The sequence below is a fragment of the Triticum aestivum genome, chromosome 4D (genome assembly GCF_018294505.1).
Source record: "Triticum aestivum cultivar Chinese Spring chromosome 4D, IWGSC CS RefSeq v2.1, whole genome shotgun sequence".
Lineage (NCBI taxonomy): Eukaryota > Viridiplantae > Streptophyta > Magnoliopsida > Poales > Poaceae > Triticum > Triticum aestivum.
In genome coordinates this window covers 302,001,298-302,018,255 of record NC_057805.1, presented here as the reverse complement: position 1 = coordinate 302,018,255, position 16,958 = coordinate 302,001,298, and the positions used below count along the sequence as shown (strand labels likewise).

Genomic DNA, 16,958 nt, shown 5'->3' with positions numbered 1-16,958 from the left:
GCTGCCCAACCTAGGTGGCCCGTGACAATGCATGTGTGCCCGCTGGAGAAGATGTCGTCATCGAGCCGACGTCCACCTGAAAAGCAGAGGAGACAACAATGGCGATCTTGCCTTCTTCTTTGGCATAGAAGCAGGCGTCACCGCTGCTCATCCAAGCCACCCTTCTTCTGCTTGGCGGCTCGATCGAGGGCATCACGGATTTTGCACGCCACGACTTCGGCTTGAGCTTTCGAGACGAGTGTGCGCCTCCTCCTTTGCACAGGCAGTGTGATGGGCACCACACAACTCCGAGTAAATCTGCATGGAGTGAGGAGCGGCGAGCGCCTCCTCCTTCTTTGCTTCGGCAGCCACACGAGCGTCACCCGTCTCCTTTTCCTTGGCAGCGGCAACCGTGTAGTGCCGTGTAGACTGCCAGTGGAGGTACGACCACTTGATCTTGCGTGGTGGAGATGGGGAGGACATGGCGAGGGTAGGAACGCGACGTGGGCGCGGATGGGTGAGGACGAGGAAATGGGTGGGCTAGGATTTGGGGGTCGCCGACCGGCCAGACATCAATGCAGGTAGGCGGAGCGTTGAGCAAGGCAGGGTTTTGGATGGTACTGAGGTGTCAAAGTCCGACGTGGTGGACGCTAGAGCTCCCATGATTTGGGTCGGACGCCCAAATCGATCAGGCCCAATTTGGATGGCCACTTTGGAGGCCTAAAAATATCTAGACCGCCCGTCCGAACATGCATATAGTGGAGGTTTGGGCATCTGCGTTGAAGATGCCCTTAAGGAAGGTTATGAAAAAAAAGTATTAGGAAGGTTATAGAAAAAAATATTAGGCTATCTCCAACATGGATCTAAAGATGGACACCCTTATGTTTCAACGGACCCGCATGGACGTGTTCGTGGACATCTGGTCGGAAGGAGAGCATCCCATGCTATTTGTTTTTTGATAAAAGTAATTGTTCACATACACTTAGCATAGAAATATAAATCTAATCTCTTATCACGATGGCCGGAGCCTGGGAAGACACCTCGTCTTACATATTTGACCGGGCGTCTTCAATAACTATGGTCGGAGCGTTGACTGGTGCGGCGGCTGCGACCTTGGCTTCTTTGGCATAGAAGCAGGCGCTGCTGCTGCTCATCCTGATCGAGGGCATCACGGCTTTCGCACGCCTTGACTTTGACTCAGAGCATGTGACCGGTGGCGAGCGCCTCCTCCTCTTTTGCACAGGCGGCGCGCGACTCCTGAGTAAGGCCGCGTTCGGCTCCTCTCCGCTCCTTTCACACTGCTCTCCGGAGCGGACGAGCCTCTAGTTCATTTTTACGGAGCGGCCTAAACTGAGCTCCACAACTCCGCGGAGTCGGAGCGGATGTGATGAGGAACACTAGATGAGAAGAAAGAAAACACATGCCAGATCTGTTTGGCTACTTCTAGATGCTTCCACTCCAGTGTAGTATTTCTTTCCTTTTCTTTTCTATCCTACTTACCGTTTTCTAGAGTCTTCTAGTTGTGAGTAGCTATGAGTAGAATGGTGAAACTTACATAATGTTTTCTAGAGTATTCCAGCTATAAGTAGAAGTATGTGAAGGCTTCCCAAAGCCCTATAAATAGAGGTCCTCGCCTCTACTTTAGAGGCAGACTATGTACCCCTACCTATAATAGAACTTGTTGTTCTTATCTAAGATCTTGGAGTAGATCTTGTGCCCTAGGAGTTCTGAATTGAACTCTTGCTGCCCTATCAACCTACATTCGCCTCTAGAGCGATATCTAGCGCAGCACGTTGAAGCTGTTCCTTCAACACTTGTGCTGTACACATTAGCAGCAAGGTGGAGTTGCTCCTCCACAAACTTTGTGCTGCTTCAGGTGGTATCAGAGCCTCGTTGACCCATACTAGTTCTTGCTGTCCTCTTCGAGAGTAAGTTGCAGCAAGCAATGGAGCAATTGGAGAAGAGGATGGATGCTGCTGAACAACAAATCAAAGAGCTGCGTGAAGATCTTAATAGGAGATTTGACCAGCTGGTTGAGATGATAAGAAAGGGTGTCCCCCCTGCTACCAATGAAGGAGATTCATCTAAAGAAGAGGAAGATGTTCATCAAGGAAGGAGAGGTAATCTTGGAGCAAGACCGCCACGACAACATGTTGTTCAACGTGCTTCAAGAAGGCCAATTTATGTTGAGGCTTCTGAAGGTGAAGAATATGATGATGCCCTTGAAGAGCCAAATCTCTACGCATATCGGAGAGCACCCAACCCTACATATGCAAGAGATACATACAAGGTGAAAGCTGAGATCCCAAGTTTTAATGGAAATGATGACATTGAAGGGTGCCTGGATTGGTTATATGAAGTGGAGACTTTCTTTGAGGTCATGGAGGTTCCGGAAGATCGTAGAGTTCCTTTGGTCGCATACAAACTGAAAGGAGGAGCCGGTGCATGGTGGCATCGCGTTCAAGAGGAGCGTAGGCTCAGAGGAGAACCTCGTGTTAGAACTTGGCGACAAATGAAAGGCCTCTTGAAAGGGAGATTTTTGCCCGCTGATTATGACCAGATCCTATTTATCCAATTTCAAAATTGTGCTCAAGGAAATAGGACTGTTTCAGATTACACGGAGGAGTTTCTAAGGCTACAAGTGAGGTGCAACCTTGCTGAAACTGAAGAGCAACAAGTTGCAAGGTACATCAATGGTCTCAATGATGCTATTCAAGATCGATTGATGATGCAACAAATCTGGTCCGTTGATCAAGCACAAGCTCTAGCCTTAAAGGCCGAGAGGTTTGTGAGGATGAGAAAGACAACTAAGGCTCCATATCCTTCATATCCTCATACCGAAGGCTCATCTAGGAGCCAACCTAATAGAGTGGAAGAAAAGACCACTCCACCAAAGACAAAACAGCCCATCCCGAAGCAAACTAGAGGCAAGGGTAAGGCAAATGAAGGCCCAAAGTGCTATAAATATGGTAAAGAGGGACACATATCCAGCGGCTGCCCACTAAGGAAATTTGTTAACACGACTATCCATGATGGTGAAAGCGATGAGGAAGAATACGAATCTGAAGATGTAGACGGACAAGAGGTTTGTCAAGAAGAAGGTGAAGAGGTGGTATGTGTGATCCAGCGTGTCCTATGTTCCACACCACAACTCGATGACACACAACGGAAGAAAAAAATTGAGAGCAAATGCACGGTGAATGGCAAGGTATGCAAACTAGTGATTGATAGTTGCAGCTGCGAGAATCTTATCTCCCAGAAGTTGGTGGACCATTTAAAGCTTGAAACCCATGATCATCCAAATCCCTACACTATTGGATGGATCAAGAAAGGAGTGAATATGAGGATCACCAAACAATGCAACCTGCCACTTTCTTTGGGTAAGCATTATCGCTCAAATGTGTTGTGTGATGTGGTTGGCATGGATGCCAGCCATGTTCTTCTTGGGAGGCCTTGGCAATTTGATGTGGATACTACACACAAGGGCAAGGAAAATTCTTACTCTTTCATTTGGAACAAGAGAAGGATCATTATCTTACCAAACAAACCCGAAGGTAATACCTCTAAGGAGGAGGGGAAAACTATGTTAACTATCTCCCATACCTCTCATGAGTTTATGGAAGACTTGAAGGAGGCAGATTTGTGTGCTGCACTTGTTGTAAAGGGAGAAGAGCACCTGACTGTTGAAATTCCAGCAAAGGTACGTGGTTTATTGGCGGAATTTCAGAACATACTTGGGGAGCCACATGGCTTGCCACCGATGAGAGGAATTCAACATAGAATTGACTTAATTCCGGGAGCAAGTCTTCCTAATCTTCCACACTATCGAATGAGCCCAAAGGAGCATGCTATATTGAAGGAGAAAGTGGAGGAATTGTTGCAAAAGGGGCACATTCGAGAAAGTATTATCCCATGTGTTGTACCAGCCCTACTCGTGCCAAAGAAAGATGGATCTTGGCGCATGTGTACGGACAGTAGAGCCGTTAACAAGATCATCGTAAGATATAGATTCCCTATTCCCCGTCTGGATGATATGTTGGATCAGCTTAGTGGAGCAAGAGTGTTCACAAAGCTAGATTTAAGAAGTGGATATCATCAAATCCGTATAAGACCCGGGGATGAATGGAAGACCGCCTTCAAGACAAAGGAAGGGTTGTTTGAATGGCTAGTCATGCCATTTGGACTCTCAAATGCACCAAGTACCTTTATGCACTTAATGAATCAAGTCCTTAGACCCTTCTTATCCCACTTTGTTGTGGTCTATTTCGATGACATCTTGATCTATAGCAAGGATGAGGATGAACACTTTGATCACATTCGGAAGGTGCTAGAAGTACTAAGGGAAAATGAGCTCTACGTCAACTTGAAGAAATGTGTTTTCCTGCAAACACAACTTCTTTTCCTAGGATTCGTCATAACATGTGACGGCATTCGTGTTGATGATTTTAAGGTTGAAGCAATCCGAGAATGGCCAACTCCTAAGACCATTTCTGAGGTAAGAAGCTTTCATGGCCTTGCAACTTTCTATAGGCGATTTGTTAAAAAATTTAGCACTATCATGGCACCAATTACCGAGTGTTTGAAGAAAGGAAAGTTCTAATGGGCAGAAGCAGCTGAAGCTAGCTTCAATGAGATTAAACAAAAGCTATCACAAGCTCCTGTCTTGGTACTACCTGATTTCAACAAGACTTTTGAGTTGGAGTGTGATGCAAGTGGAGTAGGCATTGAAGCTGTCCTATCTCAAGAAAGGAAGCCCATTGCTTTCTTTAGTGAGAAGTTAAGTGAAGCTAGACAGAAATGGAGTACCTATCAGCAAGAATTATATGTCGTTTTCAGAGCGTTGAAAACTTGGGAAGTCTATTTGCTGCCTAAAGAGTTCATTGTTTATAGCGACCATCAATCCTTGAAGCATTTTAGAAATCAAAAGCATGTTGACCGCATGCTAGCAAGATGGGCAACATATCTTGAGAGGTTTAACTATCTCATCGTGCATAAATCTGGAATAACTAACAGAGTGGCCGATGCTTTGAGTCGTCGTGCATGCCTCTTGACTTCTTTTGAAGCCGAACTTCCGGCCATGGGTCAAATAAAGGAGTTGTATGAGGGTGACGAAGACTTTGGCCATGTTTGGGTAAAGCACGCAAGGGGCCAACCATTAGGTGATGACTATTTGATGCAAGATGGATATCTCTTCAAAAATGATCGTTTGTGCATTCCAAGAAGTTCTCTACGTGACAAGCTGGTCAGAGAGCTCCATTCAAGTGATCTTAGTGGCCATGTTGGACGGGACAAGACTATCGCTAACCTGGAAGCTCGCTACTTTTGGCCACAACTAAAGAGAGATGCTGGAAAGTTCGTTCAACGGTGCCCCGTATGTCAGACCTGCAGAGGCCAAGTCCAGAACACAGGGTTATACATGCCTTTGCCTGTTCCTGTTGCTCCATGGGAGGACATTTCTATGGACTTCGTCTTGGGCTTGCCAAGAACAAGACGAGGAAGTGATGCTGTATTTGTGGTCGTGGATAGATTCTCTAAGATGGCTCATTTCATCCCATGCCGCAAGACAACGGATGCTCATCATGTGGCAAACCTATTCTTTCGAGAAGTGGTTAGACTTCATGGAGTTCCAAGGTCCATTGTCTCAGACCGTGATAGCAAGTTTCTTGCTGCATTTTGGCTCACTTTGTGGAAGCAATTCAACACTGAATTGAAATTTTCTAGCACTGCTCATCCACAAACAGATGGACAAACGGAAGTGGTGAACAAGTTTTTGGGTAATCTGATCCATTGCATTTGTGCAGAAAGAAAGGGGCAATGGGATTTGGCTTTATCTCTTGCAGAGTTCTCCTACAATAACTCCAAGCATAGATCCACAGGAAGGAGCCCTTTTTCCATTGTCTACACTAAAGTTCCAACACATGTGGTGGACCTGGTGAAGCTGCCATCAAGGGGAAACTCAAAATCATCATTGTCCTTTGCTGATAATTACACCGAGTTATTTGAAGAGATTCGCGGCGCTTTGGAAGCACAAAATCAGAAATATAAACAACTAGCTGATTGCAAAAAGAGGCCAAAATCATTCCAAGTCGGTGATAAGGTGATGGTCTACCTCCGAAAAGAGAGGCTGCCTTTAGGTGTTAAAGGAAAAGTTAGGTAGCGAAGGTATGGGCCCTTCTCTATCATGAGGAAGATAAATGATAATGCTTATGTGATAGATCTTCCAAGTGACATGGGTATCTCCAACACTTTCAATGTTGCGGACTTGACTCTCTACCATCCAGAAGAAGCGCTCTATGAAGATAACTCGAGGGCGAGTTCCAAACAACCAAGGGAGAATGATGAGGAACACTAGATGAGAAGAAAGAAAACACATGCCAGATCTGTTTGGCTACTTCTAGATGCTTCCACTCTAGTGTAGTATTTCTTTCCTTTTCTTTTCTATCCTACCTACTGTTTTCTAGAGTCTTCTAGTTGTGAGTAGCTATGAGTAGAATGGTGAAACTTACATAATGTTTTCTAGAGTATTCCAGCTATAAGTAGAAGTATGTGAAGGCTTCCCAAAGCCCTATAAATAGAGGTCCTCGCCTCTACTTTAGAGGCAGACTATGTACCCCTACCTATAATAGAACTTGTTGTTCTTATCTAAGATCTTGGAGTAGATCTTGTGCCCTAGGAGTTCTGGATTGAACTCTTGCTGCCCTATCAACCTATATTCGCCTCTAGAGCGATATCTAGCGCAGCACGTTGAAGCTGTTCCTTCAACACTTGTGTTGTACACATTGTAGCAGCAAGGTGGAGTTGCTCCTCCACAAACTTTGTGCTGCTTCAGGATGAGATGGATTCCGAACACGGTCTAAATCCGCATGGAGTGAGGGGCGGCGAGCGCCTCCTTTTTTCTTAGGCAGCCACACGAGCGTTGGACGCCTCCTCTCTCTCTTGGTGGCGGCGGCAGTGTAGTGTCGTGAGAGACATGACCACTTGATCTTGCGTGGCGAAGGTAGGGAGGACATTGCGAGGGGAGGAGCGTGATAGCGGCGCAGACGTGTGAGGACGAGGAAATGGGTGGACTAGGGTTTAGCGGGGGGGGGGGGGGGGGGGGGTCGTCGGCCTGCCGGGCATCAATGCAGGTAGGCGGAGCAGTATGCTGTGCAGGGTTTTGGACGGTACCAGGGTGTCAAGTCTGAAATGGCGGACATCTGGACTCCCTCCCCGATTTGGGGTTGGGGGATTTCAATGCCCGGATCGATCAGGCCCAATTTGAATGGCTGTGTTGGTGGCCTAAAAATGTTCGGACCGTAGGAGATTTGGGCGTCACAGGTACGTTATCTTAGTCGCGCGCTGAAAAAAGCCGCTCTTTTGCGCGCGCGTAGCCGAAACGGGCGCTCTAGCAGCCGCGCAATAATCGCGGGCGCGGAAGGAAACGGCACCGCGCGCGGTGTATTTGCTGCGCCCGCCCCCGCGCGCTGGACAGCGACGATTCACGCACGACTTCACCAATCGCCAGATCTGAGACCTCCAGGCGCTGGCGCCGCCGCCGGCACCTTCCCCATTCGCTTCGGTGACCCGTCGGCGCTTCCCTTGCCTATCCCCGCACGCCGCCGCTACTTCCTCCACCTCCTCTCCTCGCCGCCGCCCGCACCTTCCCCATTCGCTCCGGTGACCCGTTGGCGCTTCCCTCGCCTATCCCCGCGTGCCGCTGCTGCTTTCTCCACCTCCTCTCCTCGCCGCCGCCCGCACCTTCCCCATTCGCTCCGGTGACCCGTTGGCGCTTCCCTCGCCTATCCCCGCGTGCCGCTGCTGCTTTCTCCACCTCCTCTCCTCGCCGCCGCCCCTCCAGCACACCATTCCTTCGACGAACAGCGCCCGACGGCCATTTGCAGCTCGACGCCCACAAGGTGTTTGACAAAACGCTTGCAAGGTATGTATTGCTTCAACTTTATATTTTGTAGATGAATTTGGTGAACTATTTGTTGTGCTGAAAGATAAACTATTTGTTTGAGTTGTAATAAATTGAACTATTTATTGTTGATTTATTTTGTGTGTGTTCGATCTTCTTGGTTCTATTTTGAGTGCGAAATGGTGTTTGTGCTAGGGGCGCGCTGTGTAAATTTAGCGCGCCTGCTGGAGCTATAGCGCCGCGCCATATTTTGCGGCGCCTGCTCCTGCTACGAGCAAAAAAAGGCTATTTCGGCACTAAAAATAGTTTAGCGCGTCGCGCGGTTACGCGCCTGTTGTGCTCTAACCAGATTCTTTTGCGTGCTACACAATGTACAAGGATTAATTTCAGATTGCAGAAGGTAAGTGTTCACATATGGGAAGCAGCTACTAATGGTAAGTTGGCAACACGCGGGCACAAGCTTTTACAGCCAAGCTGTAACTGGCTGAGCCATTCTAAGATGATTTCAGAGGCAAACTCCAGATTGTTTCCGTTTCAATGCAATTGCTGCTATATTCACAATCTGTCAAACAGGATTGGCAACCCTTTAAAGCGCCCACGTAAAATAAAAATTTCCATGTCAGGAACAGCATTCAAAGATTTACAGGGCCATACATACATGCTGGAAAAGTAACTACAGTAGCATGGTACATAAGTTATAGCGCATCTCAGGCTCACATCACCTATTCCTCTTGTTGTTTGTTGGATACAACGACCATGAAGGAAGAAGAAACCAACAAGAAGAAGATGCCTGCAAAGAAGAGATCCATGTCTGGAAAAGGGAAGAGGCGAAGCGCCAGGTTGCTCAAGCTCGAGGAGCAGAAGAATGATGACAAGGATGGTGGCTGCATCCTAGATCCCTGGCACATCATCCGGAATAGCTTCTCCTGCGCCGCGCAAGGGAAGAGAAAAAGGAATGACGAAGTCCAGGTAAAAATTTCCATCAAAGCTATGAATTTGTTTTCTCCCTCCCGGTTGATCTGTTCATTCATCTACATCTTTCTTCAGAAGTTGCAGGGAGAAGCTTCGTGTGGCCAAGAGATCGATGCGGCATATACCGGTACGTGATCACCGCCTCGTTTTCTGATGCTGCCTGTGTGTGCATGCGTGAATCCAGTTAATTTTGTTTCAGATAACATATCAGGCAAGGGCGCGACGTCGGAGCAGATCATCAACTACATTCTCAACATGCTGGAGCTGTAAGCTTGGGACTATGTGTATATCTTTTCTTTTCCGGTTTTGCTACATCACAAGCGAGGTTGCGTTGATGAGAGAGTGGCCGTGGATAGGGGAGGAAAGGGCGGCGGCAAGAGAGCTAGAAGACGAGGATGTGATAAGGAAAGTTAGGGTTAGGTGACGAAGACGAATTATAACCATTGGATGGAAAGCATGCGGCTAAAGGAGGTTACTAGGATTTTAAGAAGAAGAAAATGCAATTGTGCTATAGCAAGACCCCTTTCGGTTTGAATAGAGCTCATGTGACTGGAATTTTCTTAAATTTAAATCACCTTGCTTCTTCCTCCTCCTCTCTAGTGGCATGAGGTGGAGCTCATAACCGGCGCTAAGGAAGGAGATGGCCATGAAGAGAGGCCTGGGGCAGGGGGCATTGGCGCGGGAGAAGAGCTGCCGCCACCTGGACAGAGAGATGTTTGTGTGCGTGTGCGGAAAGGGGGGGGGGGGGGGGGGGGGGGGGGGGCATGTAGAGAGGAGGGTGAAGTGGGGAAGGGGGCAGCGCAACTAGCTATGGGATGGGTGGGGTCAAAGAGAGGGTTGAGGAGCAAATGATGCGGCGACAATGAGAAAGCGATCGGATATTGGGAGAAGAGGGCGACGGTGGCAACCGGAGAGCTGAATGACGAGGACAGGAAATATAGAAAGTTAAGGGTTTAGGGGGATAAGGCCAAACATAGCCATTGGATGGAACTTATGTGAAGAGCAAAAAAGAGAAATTGTGGAAATCATGTGGCTGGGCTAAAGAAACGGACCAGGCAACTATGCTCTAGCATATCTTTCTTGTTGGTGTCCTGTGGAAGCATCGGGAGCACAAGCGCGAACCTGGAAGGTTTTTTTTACATGCGCTTTCTTTGTCCTGTTGCAGGAGAGACGGACTCGAGTTGTTCGCGATGCCGGATGACATCCAGGTAAAGCATGCACGCATGAACAAGACACGTCTGAAATTTCCCCACACGATTTATAGATGGAAACGTTGACACATTTCTTGTTTCATCTTGACATGGTAGTGCAGGTGGGTGATTGCGCGGAACGGGTAGAGAGGCCCGGCGATTTTGCGACGTTAAGGCAGAAGAACACAGATGGCACGTACAAGACACTGGAGCAATTCGAGGTCAGCCCGTCTCATTCATTGTTCCTGTTGTTTCTTTTCTTTCTTTCTTTATTTATAGATGGATCATGGATGGATGGATGGATGGATAGATGGATAGAGAAATGAAGATTTGGTTCCATGATCTTCATGTGCAGAAGGATGTGTACATGGTGTTCCAGAAAGCAATGTCCATAAACAGCCAGGACACCATACCTTACAAAGAGGTTAATCGGTCGTTCATTCCTCCTCAATTAACCAACCATACTATACGTTGCATGCATGCCAGAATGAATGAATGTTTGTTTTTGGCTCAGGCCGTGGCGTTGCTGGATCAAGCCAAGCAGGTTTTCCTGTCCCTCAAGAAGAACCGGATGTACTCCGAGTCGGACCTCCTGGCGTGGCGTCACAAGCAACTCGACGCTGGGCCCAGCAAGGCAGCGAGAGATCAACAAGGCGGCGATGCTGCCGTTACACCTGCACAGCAGCGGCACAGCATCACGCCGCTGAAGAAGAAGGCCGCCGGCGTCGGCGTCGGCGAGAAGAAACACCGGATCGGCAAGGGAGGAGTCAGAAGCACGCCATCGCCGGTAAAGAGAGCAAGAAAAGGTAATGAGTCGAGGAGACGACATCGATCCAATGCACATCCAAAGAGACCATTGGTGAATGCTGACGTGATGGCGCTGGCCACAGGGTTCGCAGCAGCGACAACGGAACCTGGTGGCGCCAGGGAGCTCAAAAGGAGGCTCACTTACAACGATGGCGCTGGTCGGGCAACGCCGGTGACGCCGCCGCCGCCTGCCTTCCGAGATGGGCAAGCTACCGTTGTTTATGTATGTAAAATAAAAGCCTCTCAACTATAGGAGTAACAATCATGGATGCATGCGTGTGCGTGGAAACTGAAGCAAAGTTTTGGTGCAGCAACATCTGCAGGTGCAGGGGGGGCACACGTACCAGGAAAGCCTCCGGCGCTTCGTGCGGGACGCAGGGCTCAAGGCAAGGCTGGCCACCGAGTTCAAGATCCTCGAATGTGACACTCGGGGCAGGCACAACCCCTCGCCGGCGTCCTACTGGAACGGTTTCGCCCCCAACGCCGGCACCTACTACCCCTCAAGTGCCGCGACGTCACCGGCGGCCGGTGGCGAGCGGCCTTTTCCGGATTGCAAGCCGGGGACGGACGACCTGCTCAGCCTCGTGATGCTGATGGGCACGCCCGCCTTCTTGGAGAGAGCCAAGCACATGTTTGGTTACACGGCCTCTGAGGACAGCTCCAAGGTGACCAAAGCTGCCAAGGACGCAAAGGTCACCATCACAGAAGCGCCGCAGACAAGTGACGCAGGCGACCCCGCTGCCACTTTCGGACCATTCGCTCCGCCCAAGTTGCCCCTCAGCCGGCTGGGCTTCAGCCAGTTCGCCGCCTCTTCTGCCCAGCCGTTCACAGTGAAGTCGAAATCTCCTGGAGAGAAGAGACGAGAATGAAGGACGAACCCAGCTCCAGCAAGTTCACTCCGTACATTTTGTGTCGTGTCCTCAACTCCCATTGTATCGCTCAAAGTCAGCGGGAAATGATAGTATTATTTTAGAATAATTGCAACTAGCATCTCTTTTCTATCTAAACTTAGTCAAACATAGTTTATCATACATAATTGCAACTAGCACCGAGGTTGCTCATAATCAAATGTATGCGAGTTCCAACCATCACAGACTTCAGATATACACAAGACATTCTGCCACAGGCCAACATAGTTTTTGTTTGTTTTGCCAAGAAATAACATACCAGTAGTAATTAACATGCCACAACAGTTGTATTCTGATTGATACCAAAGCATATTAGCAGACTGGACTCCTTTCTCTTATGTTTTTCTTAAAGGAAACACTGGCATATTATCTTCTTAACACGTACGTAGCTCTCAAAGCATCGCACGGCTGTAAACGCCACCTACACTGTAACAATTACTGCATCAGCCAACTTTAAGAGGCCTCGCAAACTTAAAACAAGAAGCAGCAGCAGGACCTACAGTATGAGTGGCAGCTGCGTTTATCAACCTTTCCAGGTATCCTTGATGTTCCTGACCGTCCTCAGCGCTTCAACTGCCGACTTGGCACCAAATTTTGCCTGCAGAATCAAGGATACAGTCACCAAATGTGTGCCGTTTGTGTTACAAGAAACTGTCTGAGATGGCGCAAGAGTACAATGCAACGGAAAAACCAAAGAGACCAGATGAGCAGAAACTGGTGAGGAAGAAAAGAAACGACTGAAACTGTACAGCTAATAAAATTGAAATTAAGAGACTCCTGATGTGCTAGTTCTTATTTGTGAGGCGACAAGTTACTATCTAAAACTGGCGCTACGAATTACAGAAGATGGTATCATCTAGAAGCATAGTAACTAGCGGGTGTGCTTTACGGACCTGTATTTCAGGCAGATCAACACGCATGAAGGTGTTTATCTCAAGCTCATCTCCTATAGTTGAGGGAACCGTCGGTTGATTTGCTTCACGCTGCTTTTGAGCCCATTCCAGTTTCTGCTTCATTTTTTCGTTCTCTGGCTCGACTGTCAGCATGAATTGTAGGCTCTTTACAGTGTACTGTGAGACACGATGAAATAATAAGAGCAGAGTATACATCACTTATCTGTTCAAGCATATCATATTAGCAACACATAACACAAATTATTGTTGGGCGCACACATGGAGTTAACAGCAAAGGTGTTTTCAGGATGTTTTTTAGAAAGAATAGTGTGACACTGTAACATGAACACTTTTTACATAACATAGGAAGCCAGATTGCAACAATTTGAGCCAGACAGAAAATGTATAAGATATTATATTTTAGTTAAGGATCCGTATGCTAACCTCATTCAGAATTCATGTTTTCACATGCATCCAGAATCTAAAGCATACGTCATCTTCTATAACTCAAGTTTAAAAGGAGGCCAAAACAATCAAGGGAATAGCATAGAGGATGTAGAGAGTGGCATGATAGCTAAACTACCACTTGTCGATGTTGAACACATGTAACAGAAACACACAGAACCGAACAAATAATTAAGGAATATATCTGCTACACTTTTGAGTATATAAGTTTCACTGAAGATTCATATTTGTCAAAAATGAAGGCCTGTTATTCCAGAAAGAGCTAAGAAACTTGCCTCATGGCCACAGTAAACACGAGTTGACTTAGGCAGCGAGCCCAGTGTAACACAAAGGGACTGGTACATTTGCTCTGCCGTACCCTCGAAAAACCTCCCACAGCCAGCAATGAACTGCGCTTCAAAAAATGGTCAGGTATTTAACATGGAGAAGAGCAATTATTATGTGATGTGTATACTAACCAAGGTGTCTCCAGTAAATACTGCTGGGTCTTCCTCCTCTTTGCTAGTAACGTAGTAGCTAATATGACCTTTTGTATGACTGTTGGAAATATAAAAAGGGTAAGGACCACCAAATCAAGAAAATAACAAAGTTGATAATTCACAGAGCAAACATACAAAAGGTTCCAACACCATTCAAATCAGTAATACTAGCAAAATCCATGAAGTAGTTGTGCTATTATATGATTTATTTATTCAAGCGGATGCACATCTGTAAATAATTCAGTGTCCTTATACACAAAAAGGTTTTATTTCTTATCTTTTAAAGCTTACGTGATACAGAAAATAGAAACCATACTAATCATATAAGAAAACTAATGAGGAGGTGAGAACTATGTTACATGGCAAGAAGGTAACAACTCATACCATGGCGTATGTAGGCACAGTATGTCAATTTCCTTCCCAATGGATAACTTAGTTCCGTTTTCCACCTGATCAGTGCAGCCTTTAACATTGTCCATGGATCCCCCATAGACCTTAATCCCTGGCACCAGCAGCCTCATCTTCTCATTGCCACCAGCATGATCCCTAGAACCATAAATAATCATTACCAGCTCACTACATGATTGCAACAATACCTGACGATTATAGCACATATGAAGTAAATCATCATTACCAGCTCCCTAGATAGTTCCAATAACACCTTTTAGCACATATTGAGTACTCTCTCCATCCCGTAATATAAGATGTTTTTGCAAGCTAACACAGCTTGCAAAAACGTCTTTATTGTGGGACGAAGGGGGTACTACTTATTTTCTACCTACTGCCAGATAGCTACCTTGAAAGCATCAAAATGTTTTCTTCATCAGTCTTTATTTGTATTAGAAACGCCACATGTAGTATGAATGGAATACACCAATTACTTAGACTGCATATTCAGTGGAGTGCCCACATAGCTCTTTCATCATTGTGTAATTTATTACTTCATTTCTCTTCAGCCATTTCTTATGTATGATTCTACTTTGTATCATTCTCTACATGATTGCTAATGAATCGTACAAATATATGTTGGTTTAGCACATACTAATATTCTGTTCCCCTTAGGCATGAAAACGGAGTGGAAACTTCCGGATTTTCCATGGAAAAACGGTGATGGAGAAGAAATACGTAAACGAAATATTGTGGAATGGAAACGGAAATGGAATTTCTTACGCGGAACGAAACGGCGTTTTCCGGCAGAAATTCCATTTCCGTAAATACGGAACTTTCCGTTTCTCCATGGCTATTATGTGGCTCAGTCCAGCACTCAATAAAACACATGTTGTGGCCCAACATCCAGATCGCTAATACCTAATGTAGTCTCCTTATACGTGTCACTATCCCCAGCAGACCAGCCTACACCCTCCTGCCCATCTTCGCTGCACTGTCCAGGCGCCTCCATGTAGTGCGGCTGGTTTAGGAGATCATCAAAAGACGTTGTAGTCATATAAACTGGAATAGCTTGTTAGTTTGCTTGTGTTTTTCGAAATCGTTCAACGGGTCTTTTAGTTCCGGCGAACATAGTATTTGTATCAGCGCCCGCACCGTATTCATTACCGGTAGTATCTCTTTCCGTATTCGTTTCCACTTCCGGAAAAAAAAATGAAAACAAATGCGGCAACACTCAGTTCTGTCTGTTTCCGTTTCCGTTTCCGCTTTGTTTTCTTTTTGAATTTTCAGGGGGGCGGGGGTGTCCCACCTGAACATTTCATTAAAAGAACAGGGGCAAGCCCCGTGGGGGCAGAATGTTTACATCATTTTGGGAGAGACAACAGGCAGAGAGATTTTTTTTGGGGGTGGGGGGGGGGGGGGGATTTCAGCAACAGCACGGGGTTGACAGAGCACAAGGTAAGCTGCAAGGGCGATCAGCCACGAGTCGGCGTCTCCCTGTCTATCACTCTTCAGCCTTCCACGCCACAGAGCAGCGTCCTCGCGGCAGCACTTGAGGAGAAGCGAAAGAGATGGCCGCAGGCCACGGAACACCACACCGTTCCGATGCTTCCACAAGTGCCAGCAACACAGCAACAGGAAGGTGTCAACCGATGGCCGGAGAGACGTCCTGCAGGTGCAGCAACTTGACCGACGCGCCGAGGAGCAGGACGCCCAGCTTGGTCCAGAAGGAGACGGCGAAGGGGCGGCCGAAGACAAGGTGTTGGGCGGACTGAATTTCTGCTCCGTTTACATCCCTAATTCACCTTGTAGTTATCCTCAGAGCAATAAGAGCATCAAGCTATTAGCTTTATCTTTCCTTTTCCATTTCTCAATCTCTATCTTCGAGTTTTATAAGAACATGTAGCATGATTGCACGAGTGACGTTTTTGCAATTATACTTGGTTTGTTCTGCAAGAACTATAGAAGCACGAAGCAGAGCACATCCCTATTCTAGAAAGTAGTGGCCCTCTTAGCAACCAAGGGAAGTAATAAGCCGATGAATTACTAGGCTGGGATGGGATGGGATGGATGGCGTACCAGTGGTGGTGGGTGGTGAGGACGCAGTCGATGTAGGCGCCGACCTCGCTGGCCGCCGCCAGCACCTTCTCCGGCTCCACCGGGTCGACGGCCGCCGCCGCCTTGGTGCTCTCGTCAACGATCCTTGAAAAGAGAATAAACAGGATCTCAAACGGATCTCCGAGCAGAAGCTAAGCAAGAAAAGAAGCAAGATTCAAGATTCGTACAGGTAGGCATAGTTATCCTCCAAGCAAGCCACCGGAATGATCTTCATCTTTCGATTTCTGGAACGAAATCCTGACGGAGAAGAGTGGAAGCAGGCCGGAAGGGAGGAGAGGGTCGTGGAAGGTTTAAGAATGGGGAACAACCGCTTTGGGGAACCAGGATCCTCTCTACCCGTCAATTGGTGAGCCAGGCCTGCCATCGTTTTTTTTCCCTCTGTCTCTCTCTTTTCTTCTGAAAAATCTACGGAACCAATGCGATGCTTAGAGCAACTCTAGCAGACCCGCATCCCGCCAACCCGCAAAACGCTTGCAGTTCGTGCAAAACAGTTTTTACGGGCCGACTCGGGCTGGCACAGATGCAGACCCCCTAAATGGATCGGTAAAAATGCATATTCGCGAAATATGCTATTTTACGGGTCAGCTATGCGGGGTCTGCTCTTTGCGCCGCTGCATCCCGCATATCATCAGCCCGCAAAAATCAAATCCAGCATAATTCAACAATCGAAAACAAACTGAATTATTCAAATCAAACATAAAACAATAATCATCCGCATTATAATTAATTATTCAAATCACCGTAGCAAACTTAAATAATGCAAATACAAAACTTAGTCACTTGTCATGAATACAAATACAAATGAATACAAAAATTAGTCACTGTCCAGCCTTTTGCCAGTGGTGCTCAATGAGATCTTTCTG

General features: G+C 47.1%; 2 protein-coding genes across 3 annotated transcripts; one reads left to right on the top strand and one right to left on the bottom strand.

Moving 5' to 3' along the window:
* The first annotated feature begins 8,303 nt into the window (after window positions 1-8,303).
* On the top strand, window positions 8,304-11,714 carry LOC123096913 (uncharacterized). The gene is made up of 9 exons (XM_044518710.1): window positions 8,304-8,845; window positions 8,924-8,975; window positions 9,048-9,114; window positions 10,014-10,056; window positions 10,161-10,259; window positions 10,394-10,462; window positions 10,553-10,844; window positions 10,929-11,068; window positions 11,157-11,714. Exons 1-9 carry the CDS (start codon window positions 8,633-8,635, stop codon window positions 11,712-11,714), a joined length of 1,533 nt encoding a protein of 510 aa, XP_044374645.1. The 5' UTR covers window positions 8,304-8,632.
* Window positions 11,715-11,853: 139 nt separating this feature from the next.
* Window positions 11,854-16,485, bottom strand: LOC123097568 (hydroxyacylglutathione hydrolase cytoplasmic). 2 transcript variants are annotated; one of them, XM_044519338.1, is made up of 8 exons: window positions 16,263-16,485; window positions 16,057-16,179; window positions 13,975-14,136; window positions 13,570-13,648; window positions 13,387-13,500; window positions 12,647-12,823; window positions 12,254-12,351; window positions 11,854-12,179 (listed from the first exon to the last, which is right to left on the bottom strand). In XM_044519338.1, the coding sequence occupies exons 1-7, from the start codon at window positions 16,457-16,459 to the stop codon at window positions 12,277-12,279; spliced, it is 927 nt and encodes a 308-aa protein (XP_044375273.1). In that variant the 5' UTR covers window positions 16,460-16,485; the 3' UTR covers window positions 11,854-12,179; window positions 12,254-12,276. The 2 variants fall into 2 exon arrangements, with proteins under 2 accessions (XP_044375273.1, XP_044375274.1); XM_044519339.1 differs by having other exon boundaries at window positions 11,854-12,174.
* Window positions 16,486-16,958: the final 473 nt, after the last annotated feature.

Bases quoted from the DNA above. Each gene is read 5' to 3' on its own strand.
- LOC123096913 (XM_044518710.1), top strand. From the start codon at position 8,633: ATGAAGGAAGAAGAAACCAACAAGAAGAAGATGCCTGCAAAGAAGAGA. The intron at 8,976-9,047 runs GTACGTGATCAC...ATTTTGTTTCAG, and splicing joins GATCGATGCGGCATATACCG to ATAACATATCAGGCAAGGGC. The intron at 10,463-10,552 runs GTTAATCGGTCG...TTTTTGGCTCAG, and splicing joins ACACCATACCTTACAAAGAG to GCCGTGGCGTTGCTGGATCA.
- LOC123097568 (XM_044519338.1), bottom strand. From the start codon at position 16,459: ATGGCAGGCCTGGCTCACCAATTGACGGGTAGAGAGGATCCTGGTTCC. The intron at 13,649-13,974 runs GTATGAGTTGTT...TATTTCCAACAG, and splicing joins CTGTGCCTACATACGCCATG to TCATACAAAAGGTCATATTA. The intron at 12,352-12,646 runs GTCCGTAAAGCA...TTGATTCTGCAG, and splicing joins TTGATCTGCCTGAAATACAG to GCAAAATTTGGTGCCAAGTC.